The 18,945-nt window shown below is 38.5% G+C and overlaps 1 protein-coding gene across 3 annotated transcripts in view; it reads left to right on the plus strand.

Moving 5' to 3' along the window:
• IARS (isoleucyl-tRNA synthetase) overlaps nt 1-18,945 on the plus strand; it is a 70,640-nt gene that overhangs the window by 27,537 nt on the left and 24,158 nt on the right. For all 3 annotated transcript variants that reach the window (XM_026046003.1, XM_026046002.1, XM_026046004.1), the window contains exons 15-19: nt 8,217-8,343; nt 10,189-10,262; nt 10,597-10,791; nt 15,859-15,945; nt 16,581-16,664. In XM_026046003.1, the coding sequence (XP_025901788.1) occupies nt 8,217-8,343; nt 10,189-10,262; nt 10,597-10,791; nt 15,859-15,945; nt 16,581-16,664 (567 nt within the window). The remainder of the gene's footprint in view (nt 1-8,216; nt 8,344-10,188; nt 10,263-10,596; nt 10,792-15,858; nt 15,946-16,580; nt 16,665-18,945) is intronic.

The raw sequence follows: 18,945 nt of genomic DNA on the forward strand, positions 1-18,945 counted from the left end.
TGGAGAGGGGGTGAAAGTGTTTGTTCTTAGCTTTAATTAGCTTCCTCAAGATGCTTTTACCATTTTGATGACTGACAGTAGACCTGCATACTTAATTTTCACATAAACATAAGAAAAATGTAATGACCCAATGAGGAAAAGAAAATGTCTGAATAGTTAAGCTAGTTCTGCTTTTCCAGAGACAAATTTTCAAGAAGAAATTGTCAAGAATAACCTCTACTCATCCAGAATATACTCATAAGAATTCATAAATTGCTTCATTTCATATTTGGGCCATATGTGGGTGTTGATCGGTGGGGTTACAGCTGGAACCACGTGTGAGAGCTGTCATTGTAAAGATTAGGTGAGAGAACAGTATCGTTAGGGTTAGTATACCATGAGGATTATATTCATTGGTAATATTCAGCGTTCCTAAGATTAAAGCCCCATTATCTTTCAAGCAGCTTAGTTGCAAGCTAGTACTGTAACTKAAAGTAAAACTGCTTCCTTGAGAATTCCTGTAAAATAATATCCTGTCCTATCAGGAATCCTGTTTTAGGAGAGATGGCCACAAATAGAGAAATTTCATCATCAAATTTTTAACAACATTTTTCCATTGTGTGAATTCATAGTAGCAGTTCAAATGCTTGGTGGCTTTTCCTCCGAGATGGCTTTAAAAAAAAAAAAAAAAAGGGCTTTTAAAGAAGGATTGTTTGCCTAAGGGTCTCTTTCCAGGTTCCTCACTGTTACTAGTCTTGTTTAGGGTATAACTACTTAAGCTTAGCAGTCCTTAATATCAATTTATTTAGATCTGTGGGACTCCATTCTTCCCCAAATCTGCTTTTTTTGTTTGTTTGTTTTTGATGAGCCTTGATCTCTTGAAGTGTCACAGAAGTAATACCCAGTTTCTAAAAACAATTACTTTTGGACTCTCTGGGGCTTCAGCATGTCCTGAAGGAGCAGAAAATGGGGATAAGTGCTTTTCAGGCTATATTAGTCTTTGTAAAATGAGCTTGACTATATTGCTTTCTTATTATCTTGAATGACTGATAGGTAGATTGTCCCTTAAGAATAGCTCTGCTCTTTTTAGATGTTTTTTAATGAAATAGTTTAAACTTAGTTGGCCAAGCTTTGTAACCTTATTGCATTTTTAATTAGTTTTTTAATGAATTAACATGCTGCTAATAGATTTTGAGTGTTCATGGCTTTAAAACCAGCAGCTGTATCTTCATTTTTCAAAATGAATTTAGCTATAGCTCATACAAATGGCTACATGAAATAGTGATGTGGCAGTATCTTTCTACCATAGGTTTCTGCAGCAATATAGGACCAATTTATTATCAGTGTGGAGTTCAAAGTTTGTATAAGGAGTAAGTGAAAAACTTGTGTAGTTTCTACACATGTTTGTAAATTATTTTAAGATGCTCATAGGTTGAATTTTTTTGTGTATGTCCTATAGACTGTCTTGTGTTTAAATTTGAGAGTGAAATGCTATCGCTCTTGCGGCGGGGGGGAAGGACAGTTTTAATTGCRTCCTGTGTGAAACTCTATGGTTACTTTTATTCTTTAAATGACCCTGAAATTGTCCCTGTTCTCTTTGAATTGCTGACAGTTCCTGCCCAGCTCTGACACATGAATTTGTGCTGGGTGCTCTGGGCAGTCACTGGGTGGCAGCATTTCCCGAGGAAAAGCGCAAAGCAGATGCTGTAGCATGAGGCATGCAAAAATGTTGCTGCAGGGAGAGCCTCATGTTTGTCTGAGCGCAACGCAAGGCACAGGGTCTGTTTGCTGTCTGTTCCCAGGCTGGTTGAGGACTGGAAATGTTAAGGTTTGTGGCAGGTATTTGCGCAGCCGGGGTTCTGCTGCAGCCTGGTGGTGCTGTTGCCTCTCAAAGGCTCTTTGCAGCAGTGGTGATTCGAGATGTCCTTTCATGACATCTGAGCAGTGGCCACCACCAGCTTGCTGCTRTCAAGCAGGGTATTACTTGAACCCCGTCAATTCTCTCAGCAGTTATAATAAATACTGTGTTCTTAGGCAACCCATGAGCTGTGTTTGCAGTATGTTGAATGTCTGCCTCCTTTGTAGCATGGCAAATACGTTTATGTAAGCAAGTTGAAATGAATCCTAAGTGGTAGTATTGTGTAAAGGCTTTTTGTAAACATAAATATTCCATATGATTCTCAAAAAAAAACTCATCAGGAAGAACAGAGTGAAAACTCTATTTAGCATGGATTTCAGAGTGCAGGTAGGTTTGCAATTGTTGCTGAGATGAAGAATTTTAATAGCAATTAGCATTGGCAGCTGAGCCCTACAGATGAAGAGGTCATCAGGATAGGTGTATCCCAAACGTGGAAGTCGGGGCGTCGTTTGCCGCGGAGCCGCCGCTGCAGCGGGACGCGCGGTGCTGCAGTCCGCAGCAGCACTGCGGGCGCGCGCTGACGGCCTCGTTGCCATGGGGACCGGGAGGAAAGAGCGAAGAGAAGCACCGCAGCGCCGGCTCCGTTGGAAGTGCCGCTCGCGCAGGAGTGGGAGACGTTGCGCTGGGGAGGCAGCCCAGCCTGGCGTGGGGCAGGTGCATCTTGGGCTGCCCCTTGCAGAAGCTGCCCGGCCCTGGGCAGGAGAGGAGGGCGCTGCTGCACTGGGAGAGACTGTGTCCTTCCTCACCCTCACACCTCTGCTRTCCCCTGCCCGCTCCACCCCAGGGAAGTTAATTAGGTCCCCCGTTTACAGTGGCACTAAATAAAGTGTCTAAAGGGCACGAGTAGTTGTCTGTTTTCTCTCTTGGAATTAAAAAACATTAGAAATCAATTTGAGGGCGTATTGAAGGAGGCTTGTTATTAGAGGAAATTATCACAATGGAGTTTAAACTTTCAGTCTTTCAAGGATTGGTTAATGTTTGAAAAAACAGGAAAAAATTTGACTTTAATCTTAACAGGTGGTATGCTATGATTTCAGAGAGGTTGGTGCACATTTCGTTGAGTGACTTGGGATGATTATTTAATCAGTATTGTTCTGATGTTACAACTCAGTTACATCCTACAAGAATAACCTCCTGTTTTCCAGATATATAAATGGTTTCTGGTTTCAGGAGTCACACTTAAAGAGGAGGAGAATTTGAGGTCGACCTCAGGTTGACACATGTCAAATGTTGGATGCTAACCTCACATTTGAGTTCCTGATTTACACTCTTGAGGGTAGTATTTTGTTTAATTGGCCATATGGTCTAACTCTTGTGTTACTATTTCTCAAATATCTTGTGAACTAAGAGCTTTGGTTCCTGTGACGTGAATCTTCTCCAGTCAGCGCAATTAGCTGATAAGGGAAATACTGTAGAGTGGGAACGAATCACACTCCCTGTTGTATACAATCTCAATCAGCTTGTAGTTCAATTGACTGATAAAATGTGAGGTTTTTGCTCTGGCAATATTTGATGAGTGTTTCCTTCAGTACTGGTGTTAGTGCTCYCAGAATGGAGGGACAATATTGCTGTGAGCAGCGTTCCTGTCTCCTGTGAGCAGAGGGACGTGCTCCAGCTCACTGAGTCATGCAGAGCGTGTCGGAGCTTGGCAATGGGATAACAACCCGAGGTGGATATTTCCAATTGATATGAATGCTAGAGAAACACTCATGTACTGAATATGTACAGAAAAGGAGCAGAGGTTCTTTTTAGCAGTTTTTCCTTCTGGTTTATGTAAGGATTTTATTTATTACGTTCTGCCTGTTTCTTTTAGGGGGAGAAGAATCCAAAAGGAACTRTAGCCTGTCTAGCCAGTGTTGTTCCCCTGGTATAGGTAGCAGTGAGAACTAACTGGGTCAGCAGCAGTGATAACTTGCCACTAGTCGCACAGATTCCTGCTCTGGGAATTGAGGATGATCCCTYGTGCTATTTTCAAATGCCTGCTTTGCTTGCGTGACTTGGATTCTCTGTAGCAGGCAGACTTGGAAGACGAGAAAAGAGGTTTATCTGTTTTAGCTGGCTGGCTGGGAGACTTTGTTTAAAGGATTGGATTTTTTTTGTTTAAAGGCTGGATTTTTTTTCTCCTTTCTGTTTTCTTTGCTTATCAAATGGAATTCTCATTTTAGATTTTTAATTTTTGCARAAGTGGTAGGAGAAGCTAAGGAAAAAAAAACTGCCTAATGAAATGGGTATTTGTTTTGCACAACACTTAGTTTTGCTAGATTTTATGCAACGCTAAAATCTACCCCCCCACAAATGGGAGCAACTGGGCAAAAATGGATWTACAAATTTGGAGCAGATGATGAATTTTTATCAGTTGTAACTTGCCGAGATAGGGTTTTGCGATGGAGAGAACTTCTAAATTTCTGAAATGTCTGTATCTTGGACTTTGYTTGGTGCAATACTTGGGATAGCAAGATAGTAGAAAAGCCTGTTATTCCCCCACCATTCCAAAGACGTGAATCAGGAGTCTGCAGACCTGCTGAGACAGCAGTCTCCTTAACCTTGCTAAATGTCTGAGAAGGAATATGAAATCCTATCTGTCACTTTGCAGAGGAATTTGAAGGTCAAAAATAACACAAGTTGTAGGGCAATTGGGAAATAAATACAAAGAAAAACGCTGTGTGAGACAGCACCATTTTAGGGGCTCTAGCAGGCTGAAGCGAGTGATTTGATTGCAGTTGCAAACACGCAGAGATATTTGACCAGGTGGAAACCTTGTGAAAGGCCAAGCTGCAGCCTCAGCATCGTGAGCAGTGGGCTGCCCGATGCTGAGTGTGGCACTAGGCCCCTGCTTGTCACCCCAAGCTTAGATGCAGTGGAGTCATCAGCCTGCAACCAAAATCTGTGCTTTTCAGCTGAAGGATGTTTGTGACAAATACTTGGTGGAAAAGAATGTTTTAGTATATGTTAAATCACTTTTTTCCTATGTCTTTGTATTGTAAGTATAAATAATTATCCGGATAGTGTTTGTAAGGGGTTAGTTTCATTTTTTAAAGGGTATAGTGGTGGCAGGGTGGTTTGTTTTGGGGGGGATTTTCTTCTGTTTTGATGCACAGAGGTAAGTGTTTTCGGATGAAGTGTGCAACCTTTCATTTTAGAACAATTATTTTAGCTTTGGGCTTTGATAAGTAGTTTAACACAGCCTGAAATTGCCTGAAAGCTAAGCAACAGCATCCCAACTGATTCATAGCTTCATCACAGTCTCATCAAAGTCACAGCTCTGCAGTGTACATGCAAATACAGATGGAAAATTGATGGGGAATTACGTCAGACTGTGGACTGATGGATTAGATGGGATGTAGAATAGTCTCAGAATGAGGCCAACTTTCTTTAGTTAAAGCATGGGAGAAAAGGGAGCAGAATTCACCTGAAGGCAACTTGTAAGGAAGCAGCTTTCCTCAGACTGTGGGAGCTGTGGGGTTGTTTTTTTTTTATATTAATTCTAAGCAATTGTTGTTGCTTTATGTTCCACTAAACTGGTAGCAGGGTCAGCATTTCACCAGAAGAGGTAAATTATGGGCTTTTGTAGCTCAGAAGGAGAGAGATCTTTCTCCTTTCATTTTCATGGTTAATGTCCATTTTGGGGATAAATTAATTTTTCATACATGTTTTGAGGAGGCAGAGTCAAAACTCCCAGCATTTTAATGTCATTGGAGAATTGTTTCAGCCTCTAGCTATGTTAAATGGGACTAATAATTTCAGCTAATCAGTGTCTAACRACTTCTGAAAAATGGAAACTAGTTTAGGAGTGATGTAAAGAGAAGTTTTCCACATTAGTAGTATGTTAGTTGTGCTCATGTGCTTAAAACGGTTTCTGCTGGTGTTTGGAGAGAGGGTCTCTTAATATCAGCAAGGAAAGGTAACAGTAAGGAGTCTTGTAAAACAAATTATGAAAATCTGTGTATGTCTGAATTTCAAAGCAGAAGTACTGATGTCTTGTAAAAAATTAGTTTGAATTTGTTTAAAATCATTGTAAGTTTGCTTAAAGTCGTTGTATCTTATTTTCATTAAATGTTGCAGAAGATAAATTTGAAGTTTAAACAGTTCTAGAAATAACTGGTAAAGTTGGGGAACTTAAGAATGAAATTTCATGTTTTTTAGTAATCTTTTACTAGTAGATTTTTGCTCATATGAAACAACCTGGCATCATGAAGCTTTTAGACCTCCACATGGCATCATGATGGGTGAAGCTTCAGAGACAATAGAAATCTCCCAACAGTAGATTTTTGAGAGGCACTCAATTCTTGTTGATAAATGTAAAAAGCTGCAAGTCAGAAACAATAAGCACTGTGAGAGGTACATGCCAGAATCTCTGTGCAAGTGTCATCTTCTCTCTTGCCTCAAGTAATTGGTATTCAGTATTTCTGGAAGATGAAATGTGAAGCATAGTTATAATCCATTTGTTGAGAGGATCAGTTGTTTTCTGTGCACATCTTTATAACAAATAGGTTGAGAGGAAGCGTTCATTCTGAAAGCCCGATAAAAATGTTGGCCTTTCTGTGGATAACCAAAATTCTTGGCGTCATGTTTCTTGCTTGTCTGCCTGTGGCAATGCTGAAAATATAAAGCTAGATTTAGAATGGAAATGCTTGTTTACACCATGTGTAATAATTTGTATTTTAGACAAAACATCATGAAGATTTTCTGTTATTTGTAACAGTCTCTGGATTTGAATTTTCTGAATTCTTGTGTAATTATTATCATGTTACTAAATTTTATTTAGGCCTTTATCTGAGCACCTAATTTAATTGAACCAATGCAAATAAAAGATTTTCATTAAGCATGTCTATATCATATATCCTATCTTCCATATATRCAAAAACTCTTAACATTCATGGCATCTTGAAAGAGTTCGAGCTCTGGATCCTGTTTGTGATATTATGTATCTGGATATATAGTTGAGAGTGATATATGTGTACATTTATCACTAGTGGTTTGAGGAGCCTGTGTACAATCAGTACAGGTACAGTTTTCAAAAATAACATAGACCTACTTTCAAGAAAAACACCATTATCTAAATTTTCAAGAGCAACACATCAAAATGAAAAATATTAGCTCCAAAATAACACAAGTACTTCTGGAAAAAATATGCAAGTCTAATTTCCTTTGTATTGTTAACTGTTCGTTCATAGCTTTTATGCCCCTGTGACACTCTCCTAATATACCCCAGCTTCAGTGTAGCTCTCTGGCTAAGCTGGGGCTGAGAGTGTCACAGTGCCCTGATGGGCCTCACTTAATGAATCCTTGTAATAAGCATTGAACTTCCCACTATTGCTTCCTGTGAGCCACTGACTGATTTGAATGAGGTCTGTTTAAATACATCTTTAGTCAGGAAGAGGATCTGCTGTTGACCTCATCCCATTGCTTCTCCTCATCTAGCACATAATCATTGTGTAGGCAATTGAATACTTGTTTTCATCATAAGAGAAAATAAATAATCCCTTSTTAATCAAGTCATCAGGTCTCATAGCATGTCAAAGAAACTTGCTAGACTGCAATGTTATCTTTGAGCTCCAAGACACTTTTGTAGGCTGAATATTTGTTATTAACACCTCCCGGGACGCACTAGTTCTCAAAAAGAGTCTTTTTTTTTATTTTTTTTTTTCAGTAAGCACTGACACTGGCTAGGTAATTATGGTTACTTTAACTGAGAATTAAAAATGGAGTTGAAATAGGGAAAAAGAGAAGAAGAAAAAAAAGGCATTTTTGCAGAATATATCAAACTGGGTTTTCTCTTCCCAAAATCTAAGAGCATTGTAAAGATATGTAGGTAATCCCTGTATACGATGCAAAGCATTTCTACCATGCAAGACTTCTGCAACTTTTGTAACGTGACTCCAGGTTAGAATTAGTAATTGCTGTAATTGCTGTGTAAACTAAAATGGTAGAGTTATTATCTACTTTTAGTCATAATCTTCCAATTTTGGACTATTACAAAGATCTTTGGACATTATTTCCTTTTTAATGGTTCTGTTTTGATGTTATATGCCTCTTTACTGCTTTAGAGTAAACTGAGCRTGGTATTCTTCACTTCTTTCCATAACTTAATGAAAGATCAAAAAAAGCAGATAAAATTTTTGCCTCTCTTGTAGTAACTAATTAAGTAGTAAATAGACTGCTTTGTAACAGCCCGTACATTAACTTGACTGTGCCTCAATTTGTGCAACATTCAGTAATTACCTTGCAATGTCTAAGAAATTAAATATAAATATTGTTGTTATTTTTCCTTTAGATCAGATGCGGTGAATAAATAATACTTTTCTTATTTCCCTAATAGGGTTCCAGATTTTGTGAGGGAAAAGCGTTTCGGGAACTGGCTTAAAGATGCACGAGACTGGGCTATATCTAGGAACCGCTTCTGGGGAACACCCATTCCTCTGTGGGTCAGCGATGATTTCGAAGAGGTGAGAGTGCAAAAACTTGCAGCTGGCAGAAGAGCTTCTCTGAATTGTGAATTGTGTGCTTAGTTTGATAGACTGTTGTTGCATCTTCTGGCTTTTGYTGTCTTCCGTGCCTACTAGTAAATCTTGATTGTATGTATGTATCTATAATAAGTGATTAGATCTGTGTATCAGTGTGTGCATATGTGTGCACTTAGGCACCCTTCACTCACTTGTGTTCAGAAATTGCATGCTATTTTTCTTTCTTAATTTAACGTTACAATTTATATGATATTTCCTGGATGAATCTGCTCTAATTGGGAAACTAATGGAATTAAAGATATGGAAGAGATTTGTTATCAGTCCTCCCAGTGTCATTTTGAAATGCCGATGCTCGGTTATTTAGAGCCAAACAAATTGCTGAAGACATGATAAAAGCCAGTCAGTGAAAATACATAGTAGTAGTATTACAAGTGTGAGTGCCAAATGTTCCAGTGTGAGTCTAGTAGAATTAGGAGGATATATACTTGTAATGGTACAAATTCGATGAGTTTAAGTTGCTTGTCTCTTGCAGTTGGAAGCATAAAACTAATTGCACAAATGAATACATTAACAGTTTTGGTGACTACTGTTTTCAAAGCTTCCAAATATTGAGTTTTCACACTTTCTCATGGTAAAGTGGGACTTCTTGCTATGTGGATTAGTTCACTTGRCACATGTGAGAAGTCTTCATGCTGGAAAGAGGAAGCGGTGAGCTGAGCTAGTGCAGTCAGCACATCTGTACAAATAGGCTTTTTTTCTGCTCTGCACTTAGTTTTTGTGTACATGCTTACAAATGTATATATTTAAGGCTAGCTAGAGGAATTGATCGTTGCCTCGACAGACTTTTCAATATCCTGAGATAACTTTGAAAAAAATCTTATGAGAAATGTTGAACCTACTTTCAGCCCCTTTTTTTTTTTTTGTGTGTGTGTGTGTGTCAGTACATTTAACTGTTCCTCTGTCAGATCTGCATGGCAAAAGCCTTATTTCCAAGGCAACTCTAAATCGGAACGATAGCATGTGGGATCAGCCCTCCGCTTTCTGGATAAGTTTTGCAGCTTGTGGATCGTGATTCCTAGTTGATGAGAGAGGGCTTCAGGGCTCTGGAGTGTTAAGCTTGATTAAGACTTAAAGCAACTATAGGAGGCTTTGCTTTTCTCCTTCTCTCCTACGTACAGCTTTAGAACTGTGTGCTTCATCAACATTACATGACGTCAATGCAAATCTGTTGCCAAACTTTTTTGCTGTTTTGTTAGATAGTGTGTTGCTGCAATATGAGAAATCTGTGGATTTTTAAAATCAACTCCTTTCCTAAATGTGACTTTTTTTAATATTAGCTTTGAATTAACCTTTAATAAGATGTCATTAATTAGAGCAGTCTAGTGTACCTGAGTGACCACTGACTGACATCTAGTCAGTTGAGTTATTTAGCATCAGATAAAGATAAAGCTGGGATCTGAAACTCCTATATCTATAGAAAAGGCAGGATCATGTTATTTTCAGAGCTAGCAGTTTGTGGTTTGTTTTCAAAATAAGCAGACAAAATCTTTGTTACTTGCTAACAATTTTGTTACTTGCTAACAATTTTTTTTCCAATTCTCCAGTTAATGTAACATTAATTGTATTAATTCCAGGGCAGTGGTCTCTAACTTGATGCTTTCTGCTTTGTCATATTGCACAAGAGATCTGTGTTGATTTTTCAGTTGCTTTGCAAGGTATTGCCTGACATGTGGTCTCCTTGATGTTCAGAAAAAGAAAGAAAAACTATGAAAAAGAATTTGCAAAGTATGCAAATTAATGACTAAATTTCTCAAATGTCTCTTTCAGGTAGTTTGTGTTGGATCCATGGCAGAATTGGAAGAGCTGACAGGAAAGAAAGTCACTGATATTCATCGAGAAAGGTCAGTGACAGGAACTGTGAGCCCATTGTTAAAAATACATACACAGGAGTAAGAAGTCTTGAGTTATGTTCAAACCCTTGAAAACCCATTTAGGGATAATAGGGTGATAGGATAATTTTTATAATTAAAAATGTATAAACTTTTCCTTTCTTATGTCTTAGGCTTGGTCTAAATGTATCTGTAGAATAGCTTTGAATTATAAGAAATGTTGAAAGTAATTCTTCCTCTTGTAAGAATTACTAAGATTAAAAACAATTCTCATCTTAATATGTGGTGGTGCTGATTTTGGTGCTGATTCTGATTTAGAACTTACCTGTCATCTTCTTTGTCATAGTATTGATCATCTACTTATCCCTTCACGCTGTGGCAAGGGCTCCTTGCATCGTGTCCCAGAAGTATTTGATTGTTGGTTCGAGAGTGGAAGCATGCCTTATGCACAGGTCCATTATCCATTTGAAAACAAAAAGGAGCTTGAAGATGCCTTCCCTGCTGACTTCATTGCTGAAGGCATTGACCAAACCCGAGGATGGTAATTTCCTTCACATATTTTTRTCCTTGCTGTGTCTGGTTGATGCATTAATTTTGCACAGTGAAGGGTGATTCCTCCAGTCCCAGTAAAAAAATAAAATAAAAATAAAAAATCTGATGAGCAAAGTTTTGTAGGAAGACCTTCTGGTCTGCCAGCAAATGGACTCAAAAGCCTTCTGGGCAGGGTGTTCTAGGTGAACATCAACTGTTCTGTAATTTTGTGAAGCAGAGTAGCAATTGAATCAATTGAAATGGAAGCTGACATTTCAAGAATTCAACATTTCAAGCTAGTGTATATACACTAGTAATTCTCATCTGCCTGACTGAATTTGAGTTTTGGTTTATATCAGTGGGAAGAAGCCAACTTTAAGTCAAACATTGTGTTAGTGGTGTCTTGTTATAGCTTATAAAAACATTTTTTTTTAACTTTAAACTTGCTTCTAAGTTCTGAATGATTCTGCTCACTGATTCCTTTATGGACAAATGCTTTTTGATCACTGGTCATTTTTGTTTAATTTCAGATGTTCTCTGAATAATCTTCTTTACCTTATACATAGTGTGTGTCTGTGTATACACCTGTGTATAGAATGACATAAAAATATTTTTAGAGTTCTGGGATTTGTTTTATTTTTGAAATTTGTAGGGTTGGCTGTGATGACAGACGTTTTCAAGATTAATTTGTGTTTTTTTTCTGGTTTTGGTGGGTTATTTTCAAGCAGAACTTATGTTTCTATCAGGTAACTTGAATTATTAGTGTGAAGTAAACTAAATTCCTGTAACACGTAGTTGGCATCCCTTCCGCTGCCCCATTTCCACCAAATAGTGATTTGGTAGGATAACGAAAACAGTAAGTTTTGTGCATTTGCCTGTTGGTGAAATGAGAGCAAGATTTGTCTGTACTCTCAAAGCTAGCCAACTTGAGCAATAATCTGAGCAGGGGTTGAGCCACAATGCTAGAGTAAGTTTCATGAATGTAGTAAAAGGCATCTTCATTTTGCGGCACCACTTGTGATTGGAAAAAAGTCTAGCCCATCAAATCCATGAAGTTACATGTGTAAGTTTGACAGTTAGGAAAACCTTTCAGTCTGTCTGAGTTAAACACAGACTCCTCATGGCCACTTTTTCAGATTACAGCTGCATCGTGGCTTTCTGTACAGTGCTATGTATAATGTTCATGGTGCATGTCCAACTTGGTACTGGAGAATTAGGACATCCTGGTAAACCTGCTGTAAAATCTTCTGTGACTTCTATCATTACAGTGACAAAATACTCTGCTTCTTGTATGAGTTTGGCTTTTACTTGTATTTTCTTTTACATTTTTCTAAAATTAGTCTTTACAAAGCCACCTGTTTGCATTGATCTTGGATTTTGTGCTTCCCACCAACAATACTGTCGTTCTTGCTGTAGTAGCTTTCAGCCCCAGTGCGGGTAGGCAGCCTTTGGATCCTGCTGGCTTCAATTCTAGCTGTAGGGAGGTGTTTTAATCACAGTTTCATGCTTGCTGCTTTTCAGGGAGGGCTGTATCCAGTRTATTGAGTGACATATGTGTTTCCTCATTTAGCTTCTTAGGTTTTACTTAATGTTGCATTCACATGTTGATGCAGTACTGCTAATTTGAGAAAAGTTAGTTTACTGGATGCGTTATATATAAGATTTGATTTTATATAGTAAATCTTCTCTGTCATCTCAAAGAGAAGTGATAGGTGTCTTTTTCTCAGGCTATCTTTTTATTTACCTGGGAGAAAATCTACATACTTGGCAGCACCTCTGCTTTGGGGAATACAGGAAGTTACTGCATTGTTAAAATAAAGAAGGAATGGAGGAATATAGCAAAAACACTATATACTTGCGATTTTATGTACCGTTAATATCCTTTTGTGTTTAATGGATCATTTTGCCTATGAAAGCAGAATTCAAACCTTAGAAGAAAGCATTAGAAGAGGAAAAAATATCTTAAGGAAAACAATTTCCCTTGAGAAAAATGACAAATAAGAAATGATAAAGATACACAAAATGATTAATAGCATGCAAAAGGCCCAGTCGGAAGCTTGCTTTTCTCCCTGCCTCAGTCTATAAAGGGGAAACAATTATAACTTAGATTCCAAAAAAATTAAAACCAGGAAGAAATATTCGTACAATATATAATCAATCTTAAAATACGAAGGGGAGCTACTAAACTGTAAAAATTAAACATGATTTAAAATTAACTGTATATTTATTTGGATAAAAAAATCTCTTCCTGTTTGTTGCAGTGAAGCACAGAAGAAATGTGGAATTTGGGGTTTCTGGGGCTGTTGAGCRGCTGGGAGGTTGGGCTGGCAGAGAGCACTGGGGTGTGTGTCACAGTGCGACACTCGTCGCAGCGTGATTGTGTGGGGGACGTGGCGGATGAGAAGTCTGATCTCGCAGGCGTCCAGTGCAGTGCTCTGCAGAGTCGCTAGGAATCTGTGATTCCCACAGAAATAGGCCTTTACAGAGGTGTCGTCATGATGCTGATCTGAATTGGAAGCCACTGCAATATCCAGATCTGCAAAGCTRTCACTTTCCCAGTTTACAGGTTCCTTTTTTCTGTACTAAATCAGAAATGTAACCTGGGGATTTCACAATAGGCTGGCAGTGACCTGGAAGCAGCTACTGAAAAAGGCAACTTCATGTTCCCTCCCTTAGCAAGCTGAACTAGACCATGTCTCTGATTCAGCTGAAATTTGGCCTGGGGAGGGGCAGAAAGATGATAATGCAAACTGATCCAAACTGATAATGCAAGTGAGATCTTGTTGTTATGGACGTATGTCCATGGGGTTTTATTATGAGCCCCATGCTTGGGTGCTGTGGGCTGTTCACAAGTCTCGCACTGACCTACTGTTGTCTTCTGTAATGATACACTCATCTCTCTTGTGGATGAAATATCCAACCCCCTTCCTCAGTACCTGATGCCGCTACCTTTCCCACCATGCTCATGTTTGCTCAAAGCTGCTGCTTTGCCAGTGAGGGGCTTGCGGGAAAGGTGCTTTTGTGAAGGATGTCAGGCTGGAGGGTGTCCAGCAGAGGAAGAGAGAAGGCTAAGGGAAGAAGGATAAAATTAAGCTGATAAAGGCRCTAAGCTAGGAGAGCAATCTCGCACTGGCTGTCCGCATGGATACGAAAGTGCTGAATTGCAGCTGTCCAGTGGAAGCAGTGGTTGAGATATAAGAACGAGAGCATGGACAGATTTGTTGGAAAGCCCAAAGGCCCCATCTCTGACTTCAAGCAGGAAGATGCAACAAGATTTATAGCCATAGCAAGGAAGGATGTTCTGCAAAGGATTCACAGCTGAAGGTTGCTGGTGTGAATCACAGGGTGGTGGAGTTGTCCCCAGTGCTCAAGAGCAGAGAAGTTTGTGTGGGAGCTTTTCTCCCTCTTGCAGGGATGGGGGGCAGAGAAGACAAAAAGTGTCGGTTTCTGTCTTGTTGAGGGTTTTTTTTTTTAACGTTAGTTTTCTTGACAGCTATGTATCTGTGAGGATGTAGCTGAGAGGCAGGCTGAGATATGCTGAATGGAGGAAAATGTGGCAGAGATAAATGTGGGAAGTTGTCAGAAACAAATGTGTCTATGGACAAGATATATGTGAAATTAGGTGCCAAGAGTCAACCTGTAAAAATGTTAGGAACGRATGAAGTCAATTTTCTGAAGAATGATATGAAAGAAGATCAGGAGAGAGCCATGTAGGCCAATGGGTCACAATCTCAATTTCAATCCAGTAGCTCGATATCTTTGAGATATCTCATAGTTTAGGTTAGCTKATTAGTTATGAGGTTTGACATTGCAAATCTAAGACAAGTTATACAAGGTTTTAATACATGTTTTCTCAGTGTTATTGGTCCATCTGTAAAAAAAAATAAAAAATCAAACGGTAGTGAAGTCTGTTTTAAAATTATGCCATATTTTTTTTTWATTGAAAACCCTCCTGTTGCAGTTATGTGAGAATTAGCAACAGTTTGCAGAAAGTGCTCTGTAAATGCAGTGCTGACCTCCAGGGCTGTGGGCTCTTAGGTTTTCAGTTATACACAGCTTGTTGATAAAACTCCCTTAGTACAAAAGTCAGCTGTGTATTCCAGAGTGTTATTCCATCACATATGCAATCAGGTAGTTGTGAGCCTTGTGCCTTAAGTCTAAATCAATTAGCTTCCATAAAATCATCTGCTGTTCGAAGACATAAGTAATAGTCAGGATGATAGCCTTGGTTAACTAAAAAAGCTATAGCCCGACCTCTACTTGAAAATCCTTCTTACCAGTGTAGTTGCAGAAGCTCCCAGATGTCTCCTCTGGGGAAGGTTCCATCTTTGAGCATGAAATTATCACTTTATCTCACACCTCCACTTAATTTCTCCAAATACAATCAGGTATTGACAGATTGAACAGTAGGTGCCTGTGCTTGTTCCAACACTGATTTCTCAAGTGCCCTAGATAGTTTACAGACTTATGGTAAGTGCATCAAATAAAATCCCTTTTTTTTTTTTTTTTTTCCTCTCTCTCCTTTTTGTTAAACTACTGCCCCTTGCTGTGGGGAACCTGAGGAACTGGCCAGTTAAGGCAGCTCATTTTGATCTGGAGGTGGTGCCGCTCTTTTCCGAATCTTGGCAGCATCTCTCTTCTGTTGTGTGCTCRGCTGAAGAATACAAGCATAAACAACAACAAAAAGGCCATGGCTTTCTGTATTATATTGTGTATTATTGCTTGATCCTGTGTTCTGAGCTTTGCAGTGAGCAGATAGGGAGCTTGCTCAGCAACAAAATCTTTTCTATATTAAAAGCTAAAAATGCTGCAGTTCTCTTCACAACTTTTGATAATGATTACTAATATAATTTATCAGGTTTCTTGGGCTCTTAGATCACCTTGAGCAAACTGCATGATAAACTACACAGAGGAAAGAGCTMCATATAGTCAGATCCTCCTCTGAGTCTTTGCCATGTAGATGTTCCAAATACTTATAATTGAAGCATGTTAGGGTAAAACAAAAGAACCACAATTCCAGTTGTAATGGAGGACATAACATTTTTAAGACATACTTGRTAATTGTCTCTTATTTCAGGTTCTACACTTTGTTGGTGCTGTCCACTGCTCTTTTTGGAAAGCCTCCTTTTAAGAATGTAATTGTAAATGGCCTAGTTCTTGCCAGGTTTGTATGTTATTTCTTTCCTAAACATGTTTCATGCAAATACATAAATTGCAAATAAAATTTGAGATGGGCTTTGGATCTGATAAATGAGGGTACCAGCTTTGCACTCGGCAGGAGGCATCAGAGAGCATGACCTTTACATGTCCCAGCTACATAATGCACTTCGTGCAACAGGTGGGAAGTTCTGCCTACTGAAAGAAAACRCTGAAGTCAGCATAGGAGGGCACAGAAGACGAATGATACTTCTCATGCAGAGTAAAGGGAGTGATTTATTTAAAACTGCATCTAAAACAACATTTGTAATTGTGTTTGTATGTTTTTATTTTCATATTTTGCTTTGACAGCAAGTTGGAGAAAGAGATTCAAAACAAAGGTGATTTTACCCTTTGTTCTCTCCTTCTAACTTACCTAGAAAAATATGCTTATTGAATTTATAACTTGGGTCCCTGATGTGTTCYGGTTCTTTCCTGGGTTCAAATCTCATGCTGAAATGGTTTACTAGTATGTTATTATGTCTTTACTACCAAGTACAAGGAGGACAGGAAAAGTTGACTGATTTTGAAGGGGGGATTTTTTCCTTCCCCATATGTTAAAAGAATTCTGGGAATTTACATCTGCACTCTAATATTTTCTAGTGATGGCCAAAAAATGAGCAAAAGGAAGAAGAATTACCCTGATCCGATGAACATTGTAAATAGCTATGGAGCTGATGCACTAAGGTATGATTTTCTTAAAATGAACGTACAATCTAGTATGTAACCTTTGCRTTCCTAGCAAACACTTCAGAGAAGAGCTACGTATGGATTTTTGACMATTGGCACTAGCAAGGAAGGTAATTTTAAAACCTTCCAGAGCCCTATGGCTGCCAAGTACTGAAAAAATGGATGACTCAAAGAATTGGCAGTGGTCACAGAGCCTAGACTTTCTGTATCATTGTTTCATCTCCTTAAAACCTGGTTATGAAATCATTAAGTCCTAATCAAACAGATTTAAGCCACAATTCTTCAGGTATTTTGTTAAAATTACACAAGTGTGTGAATGTAAATATGCCACAGTCTGCTACTTTGGATAGATGCAGAAAAGCAGCATTTTGAAGTAAAGGTAGGATAAAGACATTAGTAGCTGACTATATGCAGCATCTCAAGAGATGTGCACCTTTCTCAAGAGGCATGTAATGTAATTCTTGCTACAAAAGAAAAACRCTATGGTTGGACATACTTGATACTGCACACAGTTGTAGAGTACTAATGTTTGGGCTGAATGAGCACTTTGTTTATTTTACAAAGACKGTGCTCACAGTGTCCTGTATTTTTCAGGCTTTAGCATTTAGTTGACCTAGTAAATATCATATACATTTACAGTGAGGATTTGTGTGGACCACTTGTGTTTGATCAAGATTACCCTTTAATAGTAATTGAGGTATATTTAAGAGAATATCAGTGAATCTGTGGGTGAAGCAATACAATTGAAAGAGATTTRAGTATTCATATTTGATATTTTAAATCACAGGTGACGTAATTTAAAAAAGAAATCTAGCTTATTTGAAAAGGGTGGGGGAAAAAACCCAAACTCGAGCAGCAGAAGCTTCTGTTACTCACATTTTTGTGATTAGACAGTTAATTCATTTTYCTGCCTGTATACTCGTTCTTTAATGTCACATTTATTTATACATACACCCACATGGAGAGTAGAAAGCATTACCGACTAGGTTCATTTATGGAAAGAGCTCTGCAATTCGGTTGTCTGTGCTTATTCACTGAAGCGCTTGATGTGTTCTGTTTATAGCAAAAGCTGCAATTGAATTTTCTTCCTTTGGCACCGCTTCCATGCAGAGTTACTTTAGCTTTTGCAGAACCGTTCGTGAAGTATTTTGAAGTATCCTCAGCAGTAACTTGATAAACGGATCAGCAGAAAATCTACATGTAAGCTGCTTAAAGGAATATGTAATTGAATGGAAAAGGCAAACAGAAGAAATAGCTTGATAGCCCAGTGAATTTAACCTCCCCAACCTCAGGCTTCCTCAAACTTGACTCCTGCGTGAGATTTGTGTGGATTGCCAGAAGTGGTTACACTGTGATGCTCCTGAGAGCTGGATCTCAGGTTAGATAGATGTCAAAGCTGAAAGTAGGATGGAAGGGGAGACTTGGTCTGTCATGCTGTTTAACAGGCCTTTCCTTTCCTGTGTTCTGTGKTTTAAATTAATCTGTGTTAGACTTTTCTCTCCATCCATTTCTCAAATGCAGAACAAATAACGTAATGCGACACACTACTGCTTTAGACAGCTGAAAAGGAGGRATTCCCCCACACACAATGTATATTGGTATAAGTTGGTGATTTTGGCTTGATCTGATGAGGATTTTATTTTGTGTCTGATGGGTTATATTACCAAGTTTAACTGTAATGATAGGAATTTAATTTTATTTCTTACTCTCTTTTCAGAATATAATTTCTCTTTCCATATAATAATTCATGTAGGCATCTTTGCATTGGAATAGTATTGCAATTGAATATATTTTTAGGACTGACATTTTAAGGCAATGTATGTTTGCTTTGTGTTTTTCTTTTTAAGTCCTCGGAGAGCTACGATTTTCATAGTCTCTTCTTAAGAGGTAKCTTATGGAGACTTCTCTTACCTAGATTCTGCTGAGATGGCTGTGAGAGATTTCATGGGTCTGAATATTTCCTATCTCTGCCTCCTGGGGAGGGAAATGATGGGGATAGATCGAAGTGGGCATGTATTGTGCCAATCCCAAATTTGTAAGAGGCCTCCATTATCCCTAGGGCCACAACAGCTCTTGTATGAAGACCATAGTTATGATTTGTTTCAGAAGTCAAAAATAAGTAACATCCATATGTGCAATTAATTGAATTGGAGGTTTAATTTAAATGTCATTTCCAATTCAGGTTTAATTTAAAGACTTGCTAGTTCTATATCATGCCTAGCTATTATGTGCTTTTGTACGTTTGTAAACTGAAAACAGATGTCATGTTTAAAAATAG

The sequence above is a fragment of the Nothoprocta perdicaria genome, unplaced genomic scaffold (assembly GCF_003342845.1).
Source record: "Nothoprocta perdicaria isolate Ctin4 unplaced genomic scaffold, notPer1 scaffold_42, whole genome shotgun sequence".
Classification (NCBI taxonomy): Eukaryota; Metazoa; Chordata; class Aves; order Tinamiformes; family Tinamidae; genus Nothoprocta; species Nothoprocta perdicaria.